Source organism: Pistacia vera, unplaced genomic scaffold, assembly GCF_008641045.1.
Source record: "Pistacia vera cultivar Batoury unplaced genomic scaffold, PisVer_v2 Contig78, whole genome shotgun sequence".
NCBI lineage: Eukaryota > Viridiplantae > Streptophyta > Magnoliopsida > Sapindales > Anacardiaceae > Pistacia > Pistacia vera.
In genome coordinates this window covers 2,915,053-2,938,239 of record NW_022196645.1, presented here as the reverse complement: position 1 = coordinate 2,938,239, position 23,187 = coordinate 2,915,053, and the positions used below count along the sequence as shown (strand labels likewise).

Below are 23,187 nucleotides of genomic sequence, written 5' to 3'. Positions count from 1 at the left end.
TTAATCTTATGAGATTAATTAATATCAAACTCATCCATTTTATTTTGAAAGTATTAAAAACCACCCATATGCCCATAGAGATATATGTTAGGAGCCCATTCAATTTTATAATTAAAATGTCTATTTATTCCTTCCCTTCACTTACCAACTTAAAAATATTTTTTAATTTCTCCTACCTTATTGTTTTTATAAAACATTAAAATTGTAGAATAGCTTCCATATAATTTATGATTTTTATTTTAATTATTAATTAAGGAAATAACTTAATTTTACCAAAATTCATTTATTTAATTTAATAAATTTAGGTACATTTTACTCTTTTACTCTTGATTCCGTTAAAACTAACCGAAAAAACTTTAGGAGGCTGACGGCAAGAGGCTTAGAGTAGTTACTAGTTTCACACGGGGCAAAGAGAAAACTGTGCAGGAGTGGGGGTGTGGAAAGGCTAAAATTTCATTCTTTTCTTTTTTTTTTTTTTTGATAAAACAAAATTTTCGTTCTTTTTTTATGGGATGATGTATGTTTCGCACTGGAAGAGCTCATTGAGTTCATTTATGACTGTGCTGAGTTCATTTATGACTGTGCTGATAGTGAAGTGGTGGGGAGTTGTGCGAGTATACAGGACTGGAGTGGTGGGTTGCTGTACGAGGGGCGTGGGCACACGAAGAGGCAGAGTTGCACAGCCTTAGCCAAGGCTATGACCATGGGGATTCACCAATGTCTTCACCAAATCTGTTGCGTTTTGCGGTGTCAAAGGAGATATGTTTTTAAAGTTTTTGTTTATTTTATCAATTTATGTTTTATTTTTCATTCATCAATAGAATATGGATTGTTTATATTAATTTGTTATTTAAGGGATACCTCAGGGGTTTATTGATTTGGGGCGACCTAATGATCTTTTCTGCGTCTAATTCGATACGTAGTAAAGAAGTCTCGGAGACAAATGACGGAAAATAACAACAAATGGAGCTCTCTTCTCTGTTTTCTGAAGTAGTACTATCATGTTACATAGATTCTTTGAAGAAAGAGAAAAAGGAGAAGTTTTTTTTTTTTTTAAAAAACAAGGTGAAGGGAGAGGAGATTGGGAGTGCTGTGGGTGTAAGAACAGAAACTACGCTTTTAGATGGTTTAGCAGCCTCACCTTTAATTCGATACCATAGCCCCTTCTCACTCCAAATGGCTCCCTCGTATTGGCAATTGGATCTTCACCGGTAACTAATATCATTTTTACTACCCTCTTTGCTTCTTTCTGGCCTTTATATGGAAACCATAGTTATGGACATCCATATGAGAATGCCACTACTCGGCCTTCTTCCATTATGAAAGGATGGCGTAATGGTGACTGGATATGCAACTGTGGTTTCCATAACTATTCCTCGTGTGCACTGGTATGTGGTAATAGTAATGCTACATTTACACCACCCATTACACCATTTTCATTACACCATGATGTGACATATCCCACATCCACACACATTTTTAATTATTTTGAATTTTTAATATTATAATAAAATAATTATTAGTAAAATGGTGATGGTGTAATGAAAATGATGTAATGGGTGGTGTAAATGGAGCATTACTCATGTGGTTACCTGCCTCAATATACTCATAATTTTCTACTGTTGTTAGATAATTAAGAATTTAGATCTCATCTTGTATTTGATACTATTTGGCTTTTATTGGTAGTGCAAGGAATGCAACGCTCCTCGACCCCTGGTACTCTTCTCATTCCTGGTCAGCAAATATAAAGGACTTGTGTACCAGTTGTGTCTTGGCTGCAGATTATCCGTGTTTGTGGGTTGAAAAATAACAATTATAAGCTGATTGATGTTTTTTATTGTCTTCCAAGATGTATTTTTGTTTGACTGATTGTCTAGCTCTCCTATGGGATGAATTGTTGCATTGGGGTTTGGTTTGCACACTGCAAAAAGATTTAAGTTCTTGTTAAGCTTACTTTATGTTTGTATTTTAATTGAAAGCAGAAATTTTTTTCGCCTGTGATATGTTCTTTGGCATCATTGTATTGAAGGGTAAATGTTGATTAACCAGCTTGATTGTTATTTGTCCCTACGGTTAGTTTGCAGTATCATTCCCCACAAATTGTTGTAGAACCACTTTTGCTTGTGACGGATTGTCTATGCACTTAATATGACATGAACTTCTAATACTAAAATTGGTCAATATTTTCAATTTCTTTCTTCTCTGCTCTTCTTTTCCTCCGTTATTAGTTGTCTATACCCTTTATAACAGCCATCAGACGTGCTTTCTTTCTAATTCTAAATGCTCTATCTTTTCAATTCTATGATTCAACTTTGTAAACATAACTTTTTTGTTTTTTGCCCGAAAGTTTCATGAGTTACCTTTTGAAATGATGTGGTTCATACAATTCATCTTTGAGTTCTGTCTGAATTTATTTGTCTTTTGTCATTATTTTCCTACTTTAGGGTGTATAGCACTTGGAAAAAGGCGTTTGGTGTCATAAGACTTTGTTCATGATTGTGATAAGAAGAGATTGAATTCAGGACATGTAAGGAATCAGTTTTAGTTTTGGCACTGTAAATCTGTGCAATGTTGTGATTATGATTACAAAACCTCCTCCCACCTTTTTCTTTCTCCTAAATGAATATCCGGACAAATGTGCAGCTAAAACCATATCAAATCTGAGGAAATAGTTTATCTCACTGTTGATGCAAAGACTGGAGCATATGCTCCATTCCCAGGTGTAAGCTTTAATGCAGCTACAATTGGGCATGCAAATATGCTATATTGCTATTTACATATCAAGCAACAGCACCTGCTATCCTTGGGAAAGGGTAATTTGAATTAAGTTTGATGCTTTTACATGCACCTTGATTATCTTGAAAAAGTTATTCATTTTGTTTCTAAGATCATAAAAATACTCTTTTGACTATTTTGTACCGTGATATGGGGATTCTCCTTTATCAACTTTCTTTTAAGATTATCTGAGCGACCTAACTCTTCAAGCATTCAATACCATAAATGAATTTCTCGATCAAGAAGTAAATTATTTGATAGTTTTATGATGCTGGTGATAAATTAGTTGATAGTTTTATGATGCTGATGATTTGCATTCGCCCTTTCTGACCTCTATATATAATTTAAACCAGGTATTCTGAAGAAATTGTCACCTAGATCTTGAATGTCTGATGGTTTATGATGAACTAAATATAGGCTTTTAGATTTTACGTTGCACCTAATCAAATATGGTTAGTGTACTATATCATCAAACAAAAGCTTTCTATTATGGTGACAAATTTCTTGTTATTGTTCTGTAATGCTTGGAAACATTTTGACCTTGCAGAGTGAAGCAATAGGGTAATGGAGATTGGGTGTGCACATATTGTAATAATCATAATTATGCATCTCAATCAGAATGCAATAGGTTAGTGTTTGAGTTTATTAGTATGATTCAAAGCCATATTAGATTGATACTCATGAAATGTTTCTCATGCCCGCAAAATTATTTGCATCTTAATTTTACAAGTTATATAATATGCTGATATATTGAAAACAAGAAGTGCTATATGATAGTATGATAATATGGAGTCATTGGTTATAGTGTCTGACTGGATCCTCTATTGACATAAATTCAGTAAAAATCACATATTTCTGCTGTCCTACAGATGGAAATTATTCCCTCAATAATAATGTTTGTTTTATTTGATTGTCTAGCAGTATGCTAGTCTGTAATGTAAGATTCTGCATTTAATCGATCAATTCTTACAGATGAATAAACAAGTTCACCTATTTTAGCTTTTATGAGTTCTTGGCAACTGAGAGATTTACTGCACATGCTTCTTTAGGAAATTTTTAGAAGCTTAGACCTGTTTGAACTTGTTTTTACTTCTTCAAATATTGTATGGTCTGAACTTGTTCCGAGTTTGTGTGGGATTCATATGCTCTCAGTTTCTGTGGGGTTCGTATGCTCCAATTTATGGTTAGTTGGATGCAATGTTTAGCATTTTATTTTTAAATTGATTTTGCATTCTTGAGTGTATGATTGCTTGACTATATATTGTAGAGAACGACTTTGGTCTAGTGCACATATTATCATGGTTAGCATTGAAATAAAAAGTAGTATGTACAAGTTCTTAGTATAGATCTTTATTTAGTTACGAGCTTCATCTGTGATCTTGTGCTGTAAAAATTAGCTTTAATCTGACTATTGACCCCTTCTGCTCCCCTTCTCCAATGCAAACTGCAATATTGAATTCTTTCTACCTGAACCCTTTCTCTTTTCCCTTTGGGTCTTTGATGTTAACTAAGCATATTATTCCATTTTTTGATGAGGCATGTGCAATTGTGCATCATTAAGTTGCTCTGAATATTTTAAGTTTTTGTTATGCGGGTGTGAGACTCAAACTGAGCCAGTGCATTGTAGATGCAAGATAATGGAGCTCTTTCTGTATCTCATGCTGGAAGAGATATTGAAGAATGTCATGGACATATTAGAATTATACAAATTTGTGGCGTTGTTAGCTTCCATTTATAGTAGAAAATGGGTTTTAGTGGTGCGAGTACCAGTCTATGTTCAGGGCTTGTTTTTGTTTTATCACGGTGGTGATAGTGGGTTACATTCATCATTCATGAGTTGCCAAAATTGGCTGTCCTGACGCGGTGGCTTAGTTTTCTGGTGCTTATCTGCGCCTGGGCAGGCTCAACTTCCAGTATTGTTTGCATTCTTTTTAGTTTGATACCACAATAAAATGGATTCATTTTAGTTTGTTGTACTATATTTGAAATTAAACTTACAAACGATTCCTGAGCATTGTATTTGTTTTCAACCAGGGGAAGAAGGTTTTCATAATCAAATATTATTATTCTCAAGATGATGCACACTACGCAGCTAATTCTCGATGATATAAGAAAAATATATAGTGAAGAAAAAAGGATGAAAGGAATATTGTTTAGTTGATTTTGGAGCTGGTAATAATTGAGCAGTGGGGAGCTGAATATCAGGACCCCTTGAATATGGAGGAAGGAGAGAGAGGAGTAGAATCCAACTGATAAAGATTAAGCGCAGGTCCTACAAACCGGAAAAGTATCCAAGCCCCGATCATGATAAAAATGGAAGCGTAAGCAAACTTGTTGAGCCAGAAAAGCATACCCTTCTCTCCGACGTAGAGTTCAATTGCCTTCTCTTGGAGGCTCATATCATCCCAGTTCTTGGGAGGAGTCGTACTAGCTGAAGCTTGCATTTTTACGGTTTGTTTATTCCTCACACCATCTTCCCTTTTCTGTTTCTGTCTTCTTGAGCGTCTCCGAAACCGTATTTCCACGGTGTCTGGTGGTTTTGTAGGCGGAGGAGGAACTGGCTGTGGAGCTGCATCGCTGCCATCAGTGTTATTTGTACTGCCAGTGGTGCAGCTTATGGGGATGATTCTGATAGATCGTCCACAGAAACTGTTTGTTAGGAGATTTTGAGTTAGTGCTGTGGTGGTTGAAGGTTTTAACGGGATGGGGATGCATGATGATGGTAATTTTGAAGACAGATTGTGGAGGATGTTGGTGTTCATGGCTTCAACTCGCGAATGGTTGGACGCGCATGCGCTTATCCTATTATCTTGTTTATATTTTGAGATAATGACAATAAACCCCCAAAGTTTTATTAAATAACAATATTTTTGTAAAAGTTTTTTAAATAACAAAAATTTCTTATTATTCAGTTTTAGGCTTTAACAATAAATTTTTGGAAAATGTTGCACTCACAATCTCTTTTTACAAGTTTTTTCTCACAATCTCAACGTAGCAGCTCATAATTGGTCAGTTCATAATAGATCTCAGCTGATAAATTGTAGTTGACTAATTCCGAGCTGTCTCATCACTCTGTTTATTGGTGTTGACATTCCTGAAGCTTCGAGCCATACCGGTTGAATGAGAGACAGAATCAGTGCTGGGAGTGAGAGCGTTAACGATCTAGAAAGTGTGCTTAAATAAATATATTGTGCAATATTTGATGGGTGCGACCATACCAGTACTGATGCACTTATACCAACATAGTTTTGGGTGGGCCTTCTTTTAAATTTCAGGAAGTGTGGGGAACTTTTTTATTAAAATCGTTATAACTGTCCGAAATAGGTAAATTGCTGAAACCTTGGGGGGGGATATTTTTCTCTGGATATTTTATCTATATAGTTAGATTTGTTTCCTGGATTTCAAGCAATTTCGCCGATTCTAAACTCACCTCCAGCCATGGAGAATAATTGCAACAGAGCCAGAACGATCGATCCGTTCCTTCTACAGTACCAGCCCTCCGAACTCAGAATTGCCTCCGAATTTCTCGCCACATGGCAACCTTACCTATGCAGAGATCTTTGTCACCACTGCACTGAAATCATCTCCGATCGTATCCGTTCTCTCGACGCAGGTATTTGACTTCCCGGTTTACTTTCTGAGAAAATTCTAGTGGTATACTTGACACTATTGCTGCCTTCTTGGCAGCATACTTCTGTGTATGAGGAACTTTTTCTAAAATATTCTGTTTAGGGTTTTCGAATTTTTATTACAATTTTTTGATGTTATTTTGTATATTAGAAATTGACAATGGCAAATTGGAATGCTTAAATTTGGACGAGAATGAAGCTTGTTCAAGTCTGGATATTATGGAGCCTCAAAACATAAATGATAAGTGCGACACAAATTCTCGTGGAAGTTGGAAAGACACTGCAGAAATTAGTTCACTGGCTAGTTGGAAAGATGGGACAAACGGGTGTTCTGAACATAATCCAAAAGCTTCAACAACTGGTGGATTAACCTCTGATTCACCAACTCCTCGTATGTCTTGGGCTGACATGGCTCAAGAAGACGAGCTTGAGGAAGGAGAAGAACAACGTGAATTGGATGAACCGATGGTTGATATTAATATTTCGTCTGGGGAATTGAGGAGTTCAGAAGTTCTTCAGAAGCCCCAGTTGTCTAGGGAACAGAGAGAGTACATTCGGTTTATGAATGTAAAGAGGAAGAAGGATTTCATTTGTTTGGAGAAGATTAAAGGGAAAATATGTAATATTTTGGCGGGACTTGAGCTCCATATGGGTGTCTTTAGTTCTGCCGAACAGAAGAGGATTGTTGACTATGTTTATGAACTTCAGGAGATGGGGAAAAAGAGAGAACTGAAAGGTTAGTTCTGTTTACTAGTGTAATTTGTATGTGCCTTCCTAGCTACATGCTATCATCCTTTTTTTTGGTTCTTGAGTTTCAATTTGATGTAATTATTTAATTATTTGTGTACACGGTTTCTGACTTTCTGTTGAAAATTGCTGAGTTTTGTGCTAAATTGTCTGGTGTGCCATGTTTTACATCACTATTGTCACATTGCACTATTTTTTTGTATGTACACGTGGTTGGTATGAGAACCTAATTTTTGTTTGGCAATAACTTTAGAGTACAGATTCACTAAATATTGCAACCTTTATTTACTCCTGGTGCAGCAAAGTGGCAGATTCAACTTATTGCCTCAAATACACCACTAAGGGTTGCTTTCAATTTCATTAATAATTTCAAATTATTTTCCAGTGTTAGATTTAGTTTATTGACTGATGATTGTGCTGTAAGAATTAGTTTATGACTGATGATTGTGCTTATATTTCTATCTAGCTCTCATGACATGACATAATAGGAGTGTTCTGTTCTGGCTTGTGTGAGTGAGACTATTAATACTATTGAAACAATCTTCCTTTTTAATTTTAGATTTATATTACTGAAAGAATCTTACAACTCTATGTTCTAAATTTGGGGAACATTCTTTGGCTTTAAGCTTGACTGGGAATTGGTGCATTAGGAGCTTAATTTTTTAAAAAGATATTTCATTCATGGTTTGGGCTGGTAATGCTTTTATAATCTTTGATAAAAAACTAAGTATACTTGCATTGAATGAAAGGAGATATATCAAATGGTGAACAAGATGTTCACCAAAAAAAGGATAAAATATTCACTGGAACCAATAAAGCTTGACTAAATGAATTGAAAAACATGTATGAGCCATTAAAGGGGATCCTAAAAAGATGTCAAAACAACAAAGATAGATTGAATTTCTAAATTAAACAATTGTTTCCCTTCAATTGTAAGGATGAATAAGAAAGACGCATGTCTAAAATTCTAGTGGTTTGTTAGCCTTAAGAGAAGTCCAAAATCTAACTTTATTCCATTATGATGGGACATCCTCCCATAAAATCTTCAAAAAGTTATTTTACTTCTCTCCACCTTAAGGGCTCACAAAATAGCCATAACCCACAATCCCATAACACTTCTTCTTTCTTACTCCCTCAAAAGCACAGAACCTGTCAATAACCATACCAAAAGACAGGGGTATGCACTTACGCATGTTGGAGACCCTACATATATTACTCCATTGTTGCCTGGAAACAGGGGAACGTAGCTGGTGGCCGATGTTCTCTCAGTCTCATTTGTAGGTAGTACACCATTTCAGATAGAGACTTGCCCTTGGTCTCTGTTTCAGTATCATGCTGTTAGTGATGACTTAGCCCTGATTCCATTCCTCTACTTTTGCTGGAATATTTAGCTTAAATTAAGTCTATTTCTTTCATAGTCTTATGGAGACTGCCTTTGTGATAACCTTATACAGGCTGGTTACTGAACTAATTCGTCTATATTCGTTGATTTTGAACGAATCCCTTTTTGCCTGGCATGAGATAAATTTAGGTTATTTGTTGTTGAGTTTAAATCTCTACTTTGGAAGAGTTCTCCAAACACTTCTTCAATTCTTCCACTTAACATTTCTTTTAATCTTGGTAGATAGCCATTATGAATCAATCTCTCCAAGTGATTTACCTCTAGAACATTTGAGTATTGCCTTTCTAATCTCCTTCTTTCAAATGGCCACTCCAGCCCATTACCAATGTTTTAACGAATAGGTTACCAATCCAATCCTTGTAAGTCCCATGTCTTTAGACCCTTTCATACTACTAGAGCGTTTTAAGGAACTGTAGAATTTCCTTTTCAATGCCATTCACCTTCCATTATTTCTTCACTTGTAACAGTAACAATTAACTTGTCTTGTTCCTCTGTTGTGACTTGACAATCTTATTAATGTCTTTTGTACTTGGTTAATATTTGTTGATTTTGATTTTGTGTATATGCTTTTTTCTTTTTCTTTTTTATGGATAAGATTATGTAATAAATTTTACTGTATTTTATTTTTTGGGGAAAATCACAATTAACATTATATCATTTGATAGATTGAATTGGAAGGTAGTCCTTTCCTCTTGTTTATTGGAAAAGATTACTTTTCCATGTACCATATATTTATTTAGTCATTGGCAAATGTCCATTGCTGATGGACAATAATGAATATATTTCTGGGATATATGCAGAGCGAACATACACAGCACCACAAAAGTGGATGAGAGGCAAAGGGCGTGTCACTATTCAATTTGGTTGCTGTTATAATTATGCGAAAGTAAGTTTCCTTTTTATTGTTGAATGAACAGTATCAATCAATCTATCTTATTGACCCCAAGGGTTGAGTTTAGTGGTAAAAGCCTTTGATTTGAATTAAGAGGTTTAAGTGGTTGAATTTCCTACTTGGTATATCATATACTTCAAGTTTCTTTGTTACCAAGGTCAGAGGTCTGGAAGTAGCTGCCAGTTTAGATCTCAGTGAACATGTGAGGATGGTTGTAGAATTTCTCGTTATTGAAGGGAAAAAAAGGGGGCAAACCAGTTGTAATCTTACTATGTTTTGTTAATAATGGTGTCTTGTTCCAATATAATCAAAACTTCTTGTAGTAAATGGTTGAAAAGTTTATGATTTGTGCATCATTGTTGCAGGATAAAAATGGTAATCCACCAGGCATTCTCCAAGATGACGTTGTAGATCCTCTACCTCATTTATTTAAGGTGATCATTAGAAGGCTGGTCCGGTGGCATGTACTTCCTCCTACCTGTGTGCCCGATAGCTGTATTGTCAACATTTATGAAGAAGGGGATTGCATACCACCTCACATTGATAACCATGATTTTGTTCGACCTTTTTGTACAGTATCATTTCTTAGTGAGTGTAATATTCTTTTCGGATCAAACTTAAAGGTTGCAGGTGCTGGTGAGTTTACTGGTTCAATTGCAATCCGCTTGCCTGTGGGGTAAGTACAAAGTCCTTTCTTCCACGATTGCTGCTTTGTTTTGGCTCTTCTAAATAATTGAATTAAATTCATACAGTGAATATTAATTTCTTTCAGATCTGTTCTTGTCATAAACGGAAATGCGGCTGATGTGGCTAAGCATTGTGTGCCTGCAGTTCCCACAAAGAGGTAGAAGGCGCAACCTTGTAACAATAATATGTTATATGTGGTTGTTTGTAGGCATGGCTTCTTTTAGTTTTAGGCCCACTAAGTGTTATTTTGCATGGTTTTAAAAAAAAATTGATTTGGAAACTTAGAATGGGAAATTGGATGTGGTATTTTTAAGATTTGATAATGCTTCTGCTATTAATTTTTAAACCAATATCTGAGATGAGAATAGCAAAAATGCCTTTGGTGGTAGTATCTTTTGAACTTTTTGTTTTCTTTTTCAACAAATTACAATTATTTTATATTCAATTCTTCGGCTAACACAAAAATCTGTTATACTTTAGACTGTTGAATGGGTGATTAGGAAGGTCCATAGCTTGGGGGCCTACATTTTTGTGGTTGACTTTCCAATAATCTTATATTTGAACTACGAGTAAACTATTGAGTAAACAAGAAGTTGAAAATGTTCTTTGAAAATGAAATAATTTAATAAGTTTTTTCTTTCTTTGGTCTATTCGAAAGTAGGATAATGATTTCTGTATATTCTACAAAATTGTATGAAAAACAGCTGGTTACTATGATTTCTTTCTTCTTCTTTTTTTAACTGAAAAAAAATTCTGAAGAATGACGCTAAATGCCTCTCTAACTTTGTGTATCTTGTACTTGCCTTAGGATATCAATTACATTCAGAAAAATGGATGAATCAAAACAACCTCTTGGGTTTGCTCCAGAACCAGATTTGCAGGGAATTGAACCATTGTCTTATGACATGGAGAAAACTAAAAGTTTAAATCCCCCTACATCTGACTCCCATATGAAAAGGCAGCTAGGAAGCGATGGTAATGAGAGGGGAAGGGAACATGCGGAGAGAAGTCATGTCCATTCAGAACCTCAATACTTTAGTCGATCTCGAAGACGGCCTGCAAATAAACAGAGGGTGAGGCTGAGCCTGGGCAGCTGATGCATTCTTATTAACATGTGTTGGTTTAGCCCTGTTTGGGCGAATATTGGTTGTGGATGTTTGGCTTCTTTCGGTTGCTATGAAGGTTCATTTCAGATGCAGAAATAGGTGTGCATGGTTAGTATTATTCCTTGAGTACCCTGCTTGTGCTGGTGTATTGCCACCGCATGTACTGTATTAGGATTAATTTACGAAGAATGTTATACTCACAACCTCTTCTTACAAACTTTCTCTCACAACTTCGACATGGCAGCTCGTTGGTCAACCATAATTTATTAGGTGAGACCCAGGTAAGATCCATTACGAACTGACCAATTGTGAGCTGTCATGTCGGGATTGTGAGAGAAAGTTTGTGAGAAGAGATTGTGGATGTAGCATTTTTCTTAATTTGTTGTGTATTGATCATTTAAATTAATTAAATTTGATATAAATTTTTATATATAAAAAATTTTGTGTGCTTATTTTAGCTCTCTCCTAGAAATAGAATTAAGGTACCACCATCACAGAATCAAGAATTTCTTTTATCAGTTATTTTAAGACACTATTTTTTTTTTTTTATTTTATATTTAGGCTTGTTAAGTTTGGACAATCTACTATAAATAAAATAAATTAAATTAAAAGATGTATTTGGAAGAAACAGATGTTATCTCCATTTAAAGCCATTTTCGTTGTTTTGGTACCACCGTTTTAAAGAAGAAAGTATATGCATAGACTGGTTAGCAATGGTATGGTTTAATTAAGGATTCTAATTTTATTTCCAAGCACCTTAGAAACTACAATGATAACAACACTAGTCTCATTTTTAGCTGTGACTGACCATGGACGGGAACAAGCTTTGACTTAGTTCCATGAAATAAAACACTTAAAAAGTTTATCACATCAAGATTTGCATGGGCCTTAAGTTTAGTAAAAATCAATGGAGTTGACATTTATGATGGCATTCTATGGGTAATATTACATTGATAAATCATTTTTATTAAATTTCTTTCACAAATATACAATTGGTCAACTCGTAATGAGTTTCGTGTGTCCAATGATGAGTCTCACTTGACCAAATGTAAATTGTCACGTCGCGTTTGTGAGAAAAAGTTATAAGAAGTGATTATGAACCTATCTTCATCTATAACCTATATTAGTTGTTTATCATACATAATTTGGCTCAAATTGAAACACTTTCCTTTAAAAGGTTTTAGTATCCATGATAGATAATTAGATATAGGAAAATAATACAGCCACTGAAGGTAATGCACCGAATGACGTGATAAAATCCTGATCGTTGATTAATTTTAACATAGTATTAATCAACAGTCAAGATTTTGTCACGTCATTCGGTACACAAATTCGGTGCACTACCATTGGTGGCTGTAGCATTACTCTTATATATATTAGTCTCTGTTGTTAGCTACATTAAGTCATTAAGATCCAATTCCATCTTTTGGTGTGTTGCAATAATAAGATAGCTTAAACAACTCCTAGGTGGTTGGATGAGATAACAGAAACTCTTTAATGTATTACTCAAGATATCTTGAGTTCGATTCTCCTTATTTGCTAATAAGAGCAGTCACTGAATAGTTTATTTGATCGTTAATTTCAAGACCCAAAGACCCAAAGAATCATTTTCTATCTTTTGGTGTGTTGCAATAATAAGATAGCTTAAACAACTTATGGGTGGTCGGATGAGGTGACAAAAACTCTTGAATGTATTACTTAAGAGGTCTTAAGTTCGATTCTCTTTGATTGCTAATAAGAATAGTCATTAAATTGTTTATTTGATCGATAATTTCAAGATCTAAAGAATCAGCTGCGTTACACACGAATTGTTTGTCCTTATTTTATATTATTAAAATAAATTAAAATGCAGAATTTAAAGTACCGTATCAACCAATCATTTAAGGGAGGCATTTTAATATTATAATACATAATTCTTATCAAATAAGATGATTTTTTTTTTTTTTTTTAAGAAAAAAATTGAAATAAAAATTGACTAAACGTAAAAATCAAATCATTCTATTAATTAAAAGAAGGAAAGAATCGTAGAAAAAGAAGACGTCAGCTACGTTCTCCAACGTTTGTTGGTTGTTCTTCACTTTTTCATTTTCCAGACGCGCACATTTTTATCAGCTGTAGTCAAGCCTATCCGATTCTCTGCTTTCCTCAAATCACAAGGTGCCTTCTAACGATCATCATTCTTCCGCATTTACGTCTACTTTTGTCTTGATTATTTGCGAATTTTCAGCCTTAATTTGTCCTCTCCGTTTAATCGTAGGGTTTATTTAAAGTTTAGAATGTTTATATGTCTACTTGATTAGTAAATGATTTATCAAAATTAGGGCTTTGTTAGTTCAGATTGTTGATTCGAGTTTCAGCTCTTTATTAGGGTATTATAGTCTTCTAATTGAGCTATCTTTTGTTGGGATTTTTTTTTTTTTTTTTTTTTTTTTTTGTAAAAAAAAAAAATCAGAAGTTTGAATTTGTCTCTGCTTTTTGTTTGATCTTTACTGGTGCTATAGTTGAAGTTGGCTATTGTATTTTCAATTGTAGCGGAATTTGTGTTTCATTACCTCTTAGGAAGTCACCGTAGTGGGAAGCTTTTTGGGTCTGTAGCAGCTGAAAGATTCGTTTTATATTATCCAATTCCTTATTATGAGCTGGCTTGAGTGTCGGCTTCCCCCATATTGATTTGAACTTGGAGGAATTTATGTATTTTGAACATAGTTTTGTTCTAGATTTGCAAGTGATATAGGCTAATCTGACTCTTTAACCTACCATATCGTCACAGTGACACCAGGACCAGATAATACAATCTTCAAAGTCTAGAAAATGCAAGTTCATTCAGGTTCTTCCATTTTTTTTTTTTTTTAATTTATATTGAGGGACTTAAGATGTACATTGTAAAGCATACAAAGACTAAAATGTGGGAGTTATTTCATCTTTAAAAGTCATATCTAGGTAGAAGCCCATATTTTGATTTTCTCATTTTACACATTGGGGTTGCAAACATCTTGTGCCTATAGCTTTCTCTGTGGTTTACAGTCTGTTAATATTTGTAGTTTCACCTGATAGCTACTATGTATATTGTTTTGTTACTTTTTTGCGAAGAGGATTTATCCTTTTTGTATCTTTTTGATGCTTTAGTCTTGATTGCTAATAATTTTGTATTAAGTTAGAATTTGATTTGTCATATTAATTATGTGGAATATAGGAAAGTGAATGGCATCTGAGGAAGATGTGGAATTCTCAAATATGAGGTCTCTGCTAACAGGAACTCATGAAATGCGGAACCAGGAGACAGAACGATTGCCATCAACAGAGGAGATATTTGAGAGGAACCTTATGAAGTTAAAGGAATGTATAGTGGGTTCTGATGGAGATACAGAGAAGGAATTAGAAGTTCTTTGGCGACGGGTAAAAACTACTGCAAAGCTATTGGCTTTCTTGAAATCAAAAGCAAGAATCATGGCTATCCCTGATTTAGCCCATACATCATGTGGCATCAAACAATTAGAAGGGGTTGGTCTTGTTGACAAAAATGGTACCCCTTTATCTGGTTGGTCTAGGAATGTTGATCTTTCTTCATTTGACGGTCCTGACGAAGAGACATGGATTGGAATTGGTAAGCAGCAAGGTTCTATCGATGAACATGATGGAGCTTATACTGTTGAACTACTCAAGTCTGTTCAGATGGTCACAGATGTTATGGAAGCTCTTGTTAAGAGAGTTATAATGGCAGAAACTGAAACTGCCCTTGAAAAAGAGAAGGTAACTTTAGGTCAGGAAGAAATTAGGAAGAAGGCTATCCAAATTGAGAACATGTCTTTAAAGTTGGAGGAGATGGAGCATTTTGCTCTAGGTACAAATGGTGTTCTGAATGACATGCGGCAGAGAGTTGAGGATCTGGTTGAAGAGACATCTAGACAGAGGCAACGGGCTGCAGAAAATGAACAGGAGCTTTGTCGTGTGAAACAGGAATTTGAGTCTCTGAAATCTTTTGTTGGTACGCTTATCAGCGTGAGGGAAACACTTCTTTCATCAGAGAAGCAATTTCAAACTATTGAGAGGCTTTTTGAACGGTCAGTATGCTTTAAAATGCTTGACTTTACTTTTTCTTTGTTGTTGAGTATTTGCTCGATGTTGTCAAGCATTTGCCTTCCACTATCCTTTTGAGTGAAGCATGGTTAAATCATTCATGTTTATGTGGCGTAAAATTGTTGTATAAACTGGTTCCTTCGGAAGTTTTCTACCCCCCACCCCCAACTAAAGAAAAAAGAAAAGCTTTTATATGGGAAAAAACGTTTGACATTTTTATAATGGTGGTCTCCATGTTCAACTCTTGTTTGTGTACAACTCTAATAAGCAACATACTGTCTTTTTGGTTGGGAATTTTTCATAGAGTTTACCATGTAATTCTGTTGTGAAGCAGGCTAGTTGCTAAGACATCACAATTGGAGGGTGAGAAGATGCAAAAGGAGGCTGAAGTTCAGAAACTTATGGAAGATAATCTGAGGTTAACTGTCCTTCTTGACAAGAAGGAAGCTCAACTTTTGGCCATGAATGAGCAATGCAAAGTAATGGCCTTGAGTTCCTCAAACATTTAATCTGGTTGGCTTGTATTGTACTAATGCTTGTTGGCATGGTATGAAAGATTGGATCACAAAATTTGTCTTGCATCCATGCTTGAAAACGTAAAATTATAAAGAGGTCGTTGACTTGTTATGAGCTGCCGCTCTTGTTGTTAATGTTGGAAAACTGAATCCAGGAAATATGAATCTAAAGTGTGCCATTAGAATGATAATTGGTGTATTGAGTTAAATAGTTTAGTAGGGTTTCATGCATATTTGGTGTAGTTTGTTGGGAAATATGGGTTTCCTGGTAGATTTCTTGGTCTGATTCTTTATAGGCATTAACTAATTGAGCATTGTTTGCACGCCAGTTTCAGATGGTCTCTTGGGATCTAGATTTACAATTTTTTATTTCATTTATGTAAAGTCTGATATTGCCATTATTTATAGGAAAAGATGATCTTCAAATAATTCATGTCCAAATTAAAATTTTAATATATTTTTTTATAGGGAATGTAGATATAATAATATAGGTGTAAAGAATAGTTTTTCTTAGGGGTGGACGGGTCCGGGTATCTACCCAAATCCCATGGAACAGGAATCGACCGGTTCTGGTCTCTAAAAGCTTGGAATCGGAACTTGTAACATAGGTACCATTTTTAGGTACGTGGGAAAAATCACAATTATGCTCTATTACTTATGAAAATGACAAATACACCTTCAAAAGTTTACAAAAATTACAGTTTAGCCTTGGTTCCTACTTGGGTCTTTATTTCGGTTTCGGTTCTAGTTTATGTAGTGGTGGAATTGGTATCGAAACCGCACAGTACTGGTTCTAATATTTTAGAATCGGAACCTACCATGTGAGGGTCGGTTATGGGTAGGAACTTAAACCAAAACTTCGGGTACCTGTCGGTTCCAGTTCTATCCTATTTTTTTGCCCACCCTTAGTTTTCCTAATACAAATAACTCAATAATTTTCTTTTTCTTTGTCATATTATATTGTCCTTGAAGGACCACTTTTAACGCTGTGAAATTGCTCAATTCATCTTTATGCTAAATGACTTATTTTCACCTAAGGTTTGTCTTAATGACATTTTCTTTTCCAAAAGGTTTTAAAATACAATTTTATTATCTAAATGTCTTGAGGTGGTATTGGTGATGGAGGTGGAGCAAGAGGAGTTGGTGGTAGTTCTGGCCATGATGGAAGCTAAGAAGAGAAGAGAAGAAGGCGACGGAAAGGTATTTATGTCTGCATAATGAATATAATTGTATATAATAGAAATTATTAATAAAATATAATATTGGAGTAATAAAGTACTCTCTCCGTTGGAAATAAAAGTTGTTTTAAGCAATTGCATACTTTTTAATAAACTAATTTTTTAATGTAAAAAAAATTTCTCACTCCTATTGCATCTCTTATTCGCTTCTTTCTTGAAAGTGCGGTGAGAAATACAATAAAGAAAAAGCAATGATGAGAAAGTTATATTAAATAGCGTTTGAAAGAGAGAAAGAGAGGATATGAGAGGAGAAGAGATGTTATAGACAAGACAACGACATTTAATTTGAAAAAAAATTAAACCCTCGTAACATCATTTATTAAAAAACATAGGAAGTAATATTTTAAAACTTTTTGGATAAAAATGTAATTAAGGCAAGTCTTGGTGGGAAAAAGGCGTTTACTCATGAATTGACGTGAGTGGAATTATTGAAACAAATATACCTTCAAAACAATAAAAATTAAATTACGGACCCACTTCTGACCATATATTAGTATTTAGCAGTATAACCTAGAAAACATCCAATATTATCCTAATCTAAAACCCTAACCCCCAAATTCCAAGTAACAAATGGACTGAGATCACCTTAAACAATTTCCACAAGAATGCAAGGGGAAAACCACCCGGACCCTCAGGATAGTGTCTCTGCCGCTAAGCATCAGCACCTCAATTTCATTAACATCACTGACGATAGCGAGAACAAGGTATTCTATTATTTGTTTCTTTACTTCTATTTCGTACCTAATTTTGAGGGTTTTGCATATTGATATGTCAAACGCTAGGGTTTAGACGTTGAATTATCATATTCTTCAAGCACTTTTACGTCTTAAATCCAATTAAACGTTTTAAGTTCTGTTGTCGTTTCTTTCCGTTTGATTTTCTTGAATTTTTGAAGCGAGGATCGGTAAGTTTTAAATATTATTAGTTGGAATATGTACATTTAGTCAGAGAGCTTTTGGTTTTGTTTTTTTGAGGTATTGATCATATTATTGTGCTTATTTTAACTTGGTTTTTGTTGCTGATTTAGGGTACAATCAAGAGGCATAAAGATATCGAATTAAGTGTTCCAATTGTTTATGGAACGATGGCATTTTATCTTGGTCGAAAAGCCAGTGAGTGAGTACTTTCGTCTCACAGTATTTGTACATGCCTGCTATATGTTTGAATAATGTTACACATGTATGCTCCATCATTTAGGTCTCAGTCTCATAAGTGGACTGTTTACGTACGTGGGGCAACAAATGAGGATCTTGGAGTTGTGATTAATCGAGTAGTTTTCCAGTTGCATCCAAGTTTCAATAACCCTACAAGAGTGGTTGAATCACCTCCATTTGAATTAACAGAATGAGGTTGGGGTGAATTTGAAATTGGCATCACCCTTTTCTTCCACAGTGATGTTTGTGATAAGCAGCTGGATCTGTGAGTAGTTGTTTGTTTGTTACTGCCTTGGTTTACTCAACAAGGCAGCCTAATCACTGGTGGGTTCAATTTTCACAGGTTTCACCATCTGAAGTTGTATCCTGAATCTGAATCCGGTCCCCAGACAACCAAAAAACCTGTTGTTGTGGAAACTTATAATGAGATTGTTTTCCCTGAACCTTCTGAGGGTTTCTTTGCTCGTGTGTTTGATCATCCTGCTGTAATCGTGCCTCGACTGCCAGCTGGTTTTCGCATGCCTACTATCAGTAAAGTTCCTTACTTTTTTTTTTTCCCTCAGATTTTTGCCCATTATGATATCTATGTGGTTATCTTTAGTGTTTAAATTTCTGCAGCACCACTTTATATTATGAATGAGCAGGGGAAAGGTGAAACCAAGAATCATCCTCTTAGCCAGTGGTACTTGAATTTCTCCGAGGCAGATGAGCTTTTGAAACTTGCTGCAGCTCGTCAGCAGGTTAGATGGCTTTGTTTGATTTTTGTTTGGCTAATTTACTTGATTGAACTCTTCAGAGTTGTTGATTATATTTATTATGGCAGTCATACTAGTTATTGCCAATGTGTACTGTTTGTTTTTTTAAGGAGATTTGAAATAGTATCTACTTTTGATAAGAAAATGGTATCTAAAAAACTATAGGTTGCCTATCATCTATGACTGTTGGCAGTTATTGTAAATTGATAATTTCTGTTGTTTAGTATTGTCACTGTCATGTACCGTCTTGGTTTCATGGTTCCTCCCTGCCTCATCATAGTGGTTATTAATTGGATTTATTCTGGAGGCTATCAGCATTGATTCACCTTGCTGATGTTTTGTGGCATTTCTGCTTTATTTTGCACACTTGATTTAAAATTTGATGGACAGATAATGCTTATTGAACCATATAGGGAAATATCATCTGATGATTCATGCATGCAATTTTCTAGGTGCAAGCTCATATTGTTAAGCTGAGAAGACAATTGAGTTTGATGAGTGGGCTGCCCGAATCATCAAACCCGTCATCTGGATATGAATGTATATAATAATGGTAGAATACACTTGACTTATCTAATCAAGTGCAAGTCTTGGATGACGGGTTATAAGATGTAAACAAGTAGATTAGTTCAGTTCTAAGAACCTTTTTAGTGTCATCTTGTTGTATTACAAATGTGTTTTTCTGTAAGATCTAAGTTATCTAAGTTCAGCGATGTGATTATAATTGATGTTTGTGGAGTATTTTGGTTAGAAAAAAAAAAAGATATATATGTATTTTCTTCTTGGTTTGTTTGTGCAACCGCAGAGAGAACTTAAAGAATTTTCGTGATTTACTTCCGTCCGAGGGAAAGTACCTGACCTGACTTGGTTATATCACTTCTAGCAATACGAAATCGTGGATAGTTGACTAGTATGCATACAAAGGGGGCGACATTCAAGATATTTGATCTAGGGTTTGAGTTAAGAAGCATGTTCCTGAAAGAAAGGGATTATGATCCCTTTGGTGATTGAGAGAAGTTGACATGCTCTAGGTTCCAACTTTCCCATTTTATCCTAAACTCTATCTCCATTGACAACTTCAGCGCACCTGCAGGGCTAATGGTGAAGAATCTTTGTCGTTTGACTATTTAGACTAATTGCTGACAATGAAAGAGGACTGAATCTGCTGGAAATGAATGCACTCTTAGTGATGGATTTATTATTCCTATCAGTTAATTTCATATTTTAAGTATTTCGTGTCAAAAACTAATCACCATCCTTGGTACAATGATGTACAGATTGATAGCCAACAAATACATTGTACCTACAACTTTTCCCCACGTGTTTTTCAAATAACCAAAATGATAGCCAGAATGGATTTGAGGAAGATAAGGTCAGGAAAGAACAAACATAAAGTTGCAGGTAGATGATTATAGATTGTCAGATGGGAAGGTGCAGGCAGCAGTGGTGATGTTGTTTGTATTTTGCGAGGTTTTAAAACCCGGCAAAGTGGTTGGGTCTCATGTTGGCCAGTTGAACCGGTTTGACTGGCGGGTTAAACTAGCTATGTCAGCATGTGAAAAAGTTTGAAATTCAGCAAAAATACTTCTAAAAATTACACATAAGTCCACACAGGTTTAAAATCCTGCAAAAACACTCAAAATTACATTGTTGACGTCGACAACCCATGCCAAATAGAGCCTATTTTCAGCATTGAAAACACACCCCATAACCACGAAAACTTTCCCTTAAGTCTCTTGACCAAAATCCATCTCACCCCAATCCCGTTTGTCTTAATAATTGTTGTTGTCGATTTATTTTTGCGATTTTTGATCGTTTCACTTATCGAAAATGAGTTTCGTCGCCACCTTTCGACTCATCGGCCCTTCCTCTTTAAAAGCCATAACATTCTAACCACTAATTGCTTGCCCATCATCGTCCTAATTTTTAGGGTTTGAGATGAATAGTAAAATTGCTAACCCACCCCGATGAAGGCCTCGAGTCTTGGTTCAATCAATCAGATTGGGCTGAGTTTTAAAACACTAGTATTTTGATGACAAAAGAAACATGGGCTTCACATGCTTAGTATCATTGGACTCGGGTGGTTGTTGTTGCCTTCCGGTGACAATGACGTGATATCCTCTAGTTTTATCCTGGATATTCCAGACTCGATTTGATTCACAGGACATGGGAAGCCGCCATTGCCCATGGCCCAAACGTGGCTTCCATTTTGGCTTTTGAATTTTGATAGAGTTGGCGTTGGTACTTGGTATCAAGTAATATTCAAGGTTTATGTTACCAAGTTCACGCAGACAGACCCACTCAAATTCAAAACATTTCAACCCATTTAGGAAAACAACAGAAGAAGTTGACTGACTGATGATTATGACTCAAACCAGTTTGTCATTTTTATGTCTTCTCCAAGTTTTATCAAGTCAAACATTTTGTTTAACCCCATGCAGATAATTCATATAATGGTAAATATGTAAGAAAATCCACAAAGTGAGTTACAAATAATCAATTCATTTAATTAATCAAGTCATAAATTATTATTATAGGATCATGTAAGGACCATAAAGCCTTAACGTTGATAGGGATAGGACTCAATTATTACATATATTAAAAAAGTAAACACTTTTTCCCACCCAAGGCTTGCCTTGGTGACACTTTCTCACCAAAAAAGTTTCAAAATATCAATTTATTACCCAAATGTTATATTCTCGACCAATTGTCCAATCATCGGCCGATTCTGGCATCATTACGACCCCACACCACTATCATTCTCTTTCTCGATCAACACTCACCAAAACCCTCAAACTTTGCTCCCGTCAGCCTCGTCAATCAACGGTAATCGACTGATTTGTGGAATGTATAGCCGCCCCTCCCAAGTTAGATTATGACCACCAGAATCCAACCTGTCATTATCAAAAGACTCATTGGTATTTCCTCTTAAAAAACCCTAACATCTTGGACCGAGTTTGCTTTCCGTTCGTCACCGAATTAGAAAGTGTATTCTGGATAGTTAGCAGAATATAAACTTTGGGTAGTAAAGTAATGTTTTGAAACTTTTTGGGTGGAACAGTGTCATTAAGGCAAACCTTGGGTGGGAAAAAGTTGTTTACTCTATATTAAAAACCTTAAATACAAATACAACTAAAATTAACCCTAAACCCTCATAAACCCTATCTTATTGAATGTTTGCCATCCATGGTTGGGGCTACTCCTAACGCTACAAGTACTGTGTTTGGTGTTGTTATTGCAGGATGTACAGAAACAGAATCCTGAAATGTGAAAACAAAAACCAAAAGGTTGTGCCTAGAAGAACTAGAAGACAGCTAGCAAAATGGGTTAGTGGGAAGATAAGCTTTAAAGAGCGTTAGCAGTAGCACATGGAGATGGTGATTATTAAGTACCTTCTCATGTCAATCCATATTCCAAACAAGGGTAGACCTGCTAGTGGTCTCCAATTTAATGTCTTTTACTCTCCTACTTTTGACAGTATCACATGGGATGAGAGATCTCATATTTCTCCACTATACAATTACATCTAGAGTAGGAGAATTCCCAAATAGAATGTGAAATCTGGAAAACTCTGCTCTCATAATATTCAACAAAAACTGAGTTGGGATGATTGTAAAACGAACCAAAGAAGAAAATAAGTAGTGTGGAACGAGAGTAAACGGAGGTTATGTTCCCATTTAAATAGCATTGTGATTTGGTAGGCCTAAAACCTGTTGTTTGGTTGACGGTTGACCAATGGAGAGGGCTGATTATCTCATTATCAGAGTGCAAATTAAGCCCAGCCATGTTTATAGCTGAAGCCACCATTCTTTAATGATTATAGAAGGGAAGTAAGACAAAAGCTGGTCTTCTTCATTTTGTGGTCCATGAATTGCCAGAAGTCTGTTCCTTAATGGAGCCCAAACAAACTAGACCAAAAAACAACTACAGTGTCTCCACATCCCCTGTTTTTCAAACAACCAATACCCCCTTCTTCTGATTATCTTTCATGTGACTTAAATGTTTGTACTCAAAGTGGTCCTCTTAGGGAGGGTTTAAATTATCCAACCACTATTCGTACTCGCCTCTCCTTACTCTTCAGAACTTGAACTTTGTGTGAAAAGCTACCAAATTCTTGGTAATTTGATATGCCTAAAAACTTGCAAACATTCGGTTATAGGTGACATGATAGTAAAAGAACAAAGGAGGATCTAATATGGTCTTCTGAGTT

The 23,187-nt window shown here is 35.4% G+C and overlaps 4 protein-coding genes and 1 pseudogene across 4 annotated transcripts; 4 read left to right on the top strand and 1 right to left on the bottom strand.

Annotated features, from left to right (window-relative positions):
* The first annotated feature begins 515 nt into the window (after positions 1 to 515).
* LOC116116673 lies at positions 516 to 3,751 on the top strand. The gene is given in 5 exon segments (XM_031402719.1): positions 516 to 632; positions 1,161 to 1,388; positions 1,687 to 1,790; positions 3,323 to 3,403; positions 3,748 to 3,751. Coding segments are annotated over 5 exon segments (534 nt in total).
* A 1,039-nt stretch (positions 3,752 to 4,790) lies between these two features.
* On the bottom strand, positions 4,791 to 5,553 carry LOC116116540. Its single transcript, XM_031402600.1, has one exon. It carries the CDS (start codon positions 5,535 to 5,537, stop codon positions 4,977 to 4,979), a length of 561 nt encoding a protein of 186 aa, XP_031258460.1. The 5' UTR covers positions 5,538 to 5,553; the 3' UTR covers positions 4,791 to 4,976.
* Positions 5,554 to 6,105: 552 nt separating this feature from the next.
* On the top strand, positions 6,106 to 11,745 carry LOC116116595 (RNA demethylase ALKBH9B). Its single transcript, XM_031402658.1, has 6 exons — positions 6,106 to 6,388; positions 6,556 to 7,140; positions 9,354 to 9,439; positions 9,811 to 10,121; positions 10,218 to 10,289; positions 10,941 to 11,745. The coding sequence occupies exons 1-6, from the start codon at positions 6,214 to 6,216 to the stop codon at positions 11,227 to 11,229; spliced, it is 1,518 nt and encodes a 505-aa protein (XP_031258518.1). The 5' UTR covers positions 6,106 to 6,213; the 3' UTR covers positions 11,230 to 11,745.
* Positions 11,746 to 13,254: 1,509 nt separating this feature from the next.
* Positions 13,255 to 16,021, top strand: LOC116116723. The gene is made up of 3 exons (XM_031402789.1): positions 13,255 to 13,395; positions 14,432 to 15,299; positions 15,650 to 16,021. Exons 2-3 carry the CDS (start codon positions 14,440 to 14,442, stop codon positions 15,822 to 15,824), a joined length of 1,035 nt encoding a protein of 344 aa, XP_031258649.1. The 5' UTR covers positions 13,255 to 13,395; positions 14,432 to 14,439; the 3' UTR covers positions 15,825 to 16,021.
* Positions 16,022 to 17,673: 1,652 nt separating this feature from the next.
* On the top strand, positions 17,674 to 19,525 carry LOC116116672 (annotated as a pseudogene).
* Positions 19,526 to 23,187: the final 3,662 nt, after the last annotated feature.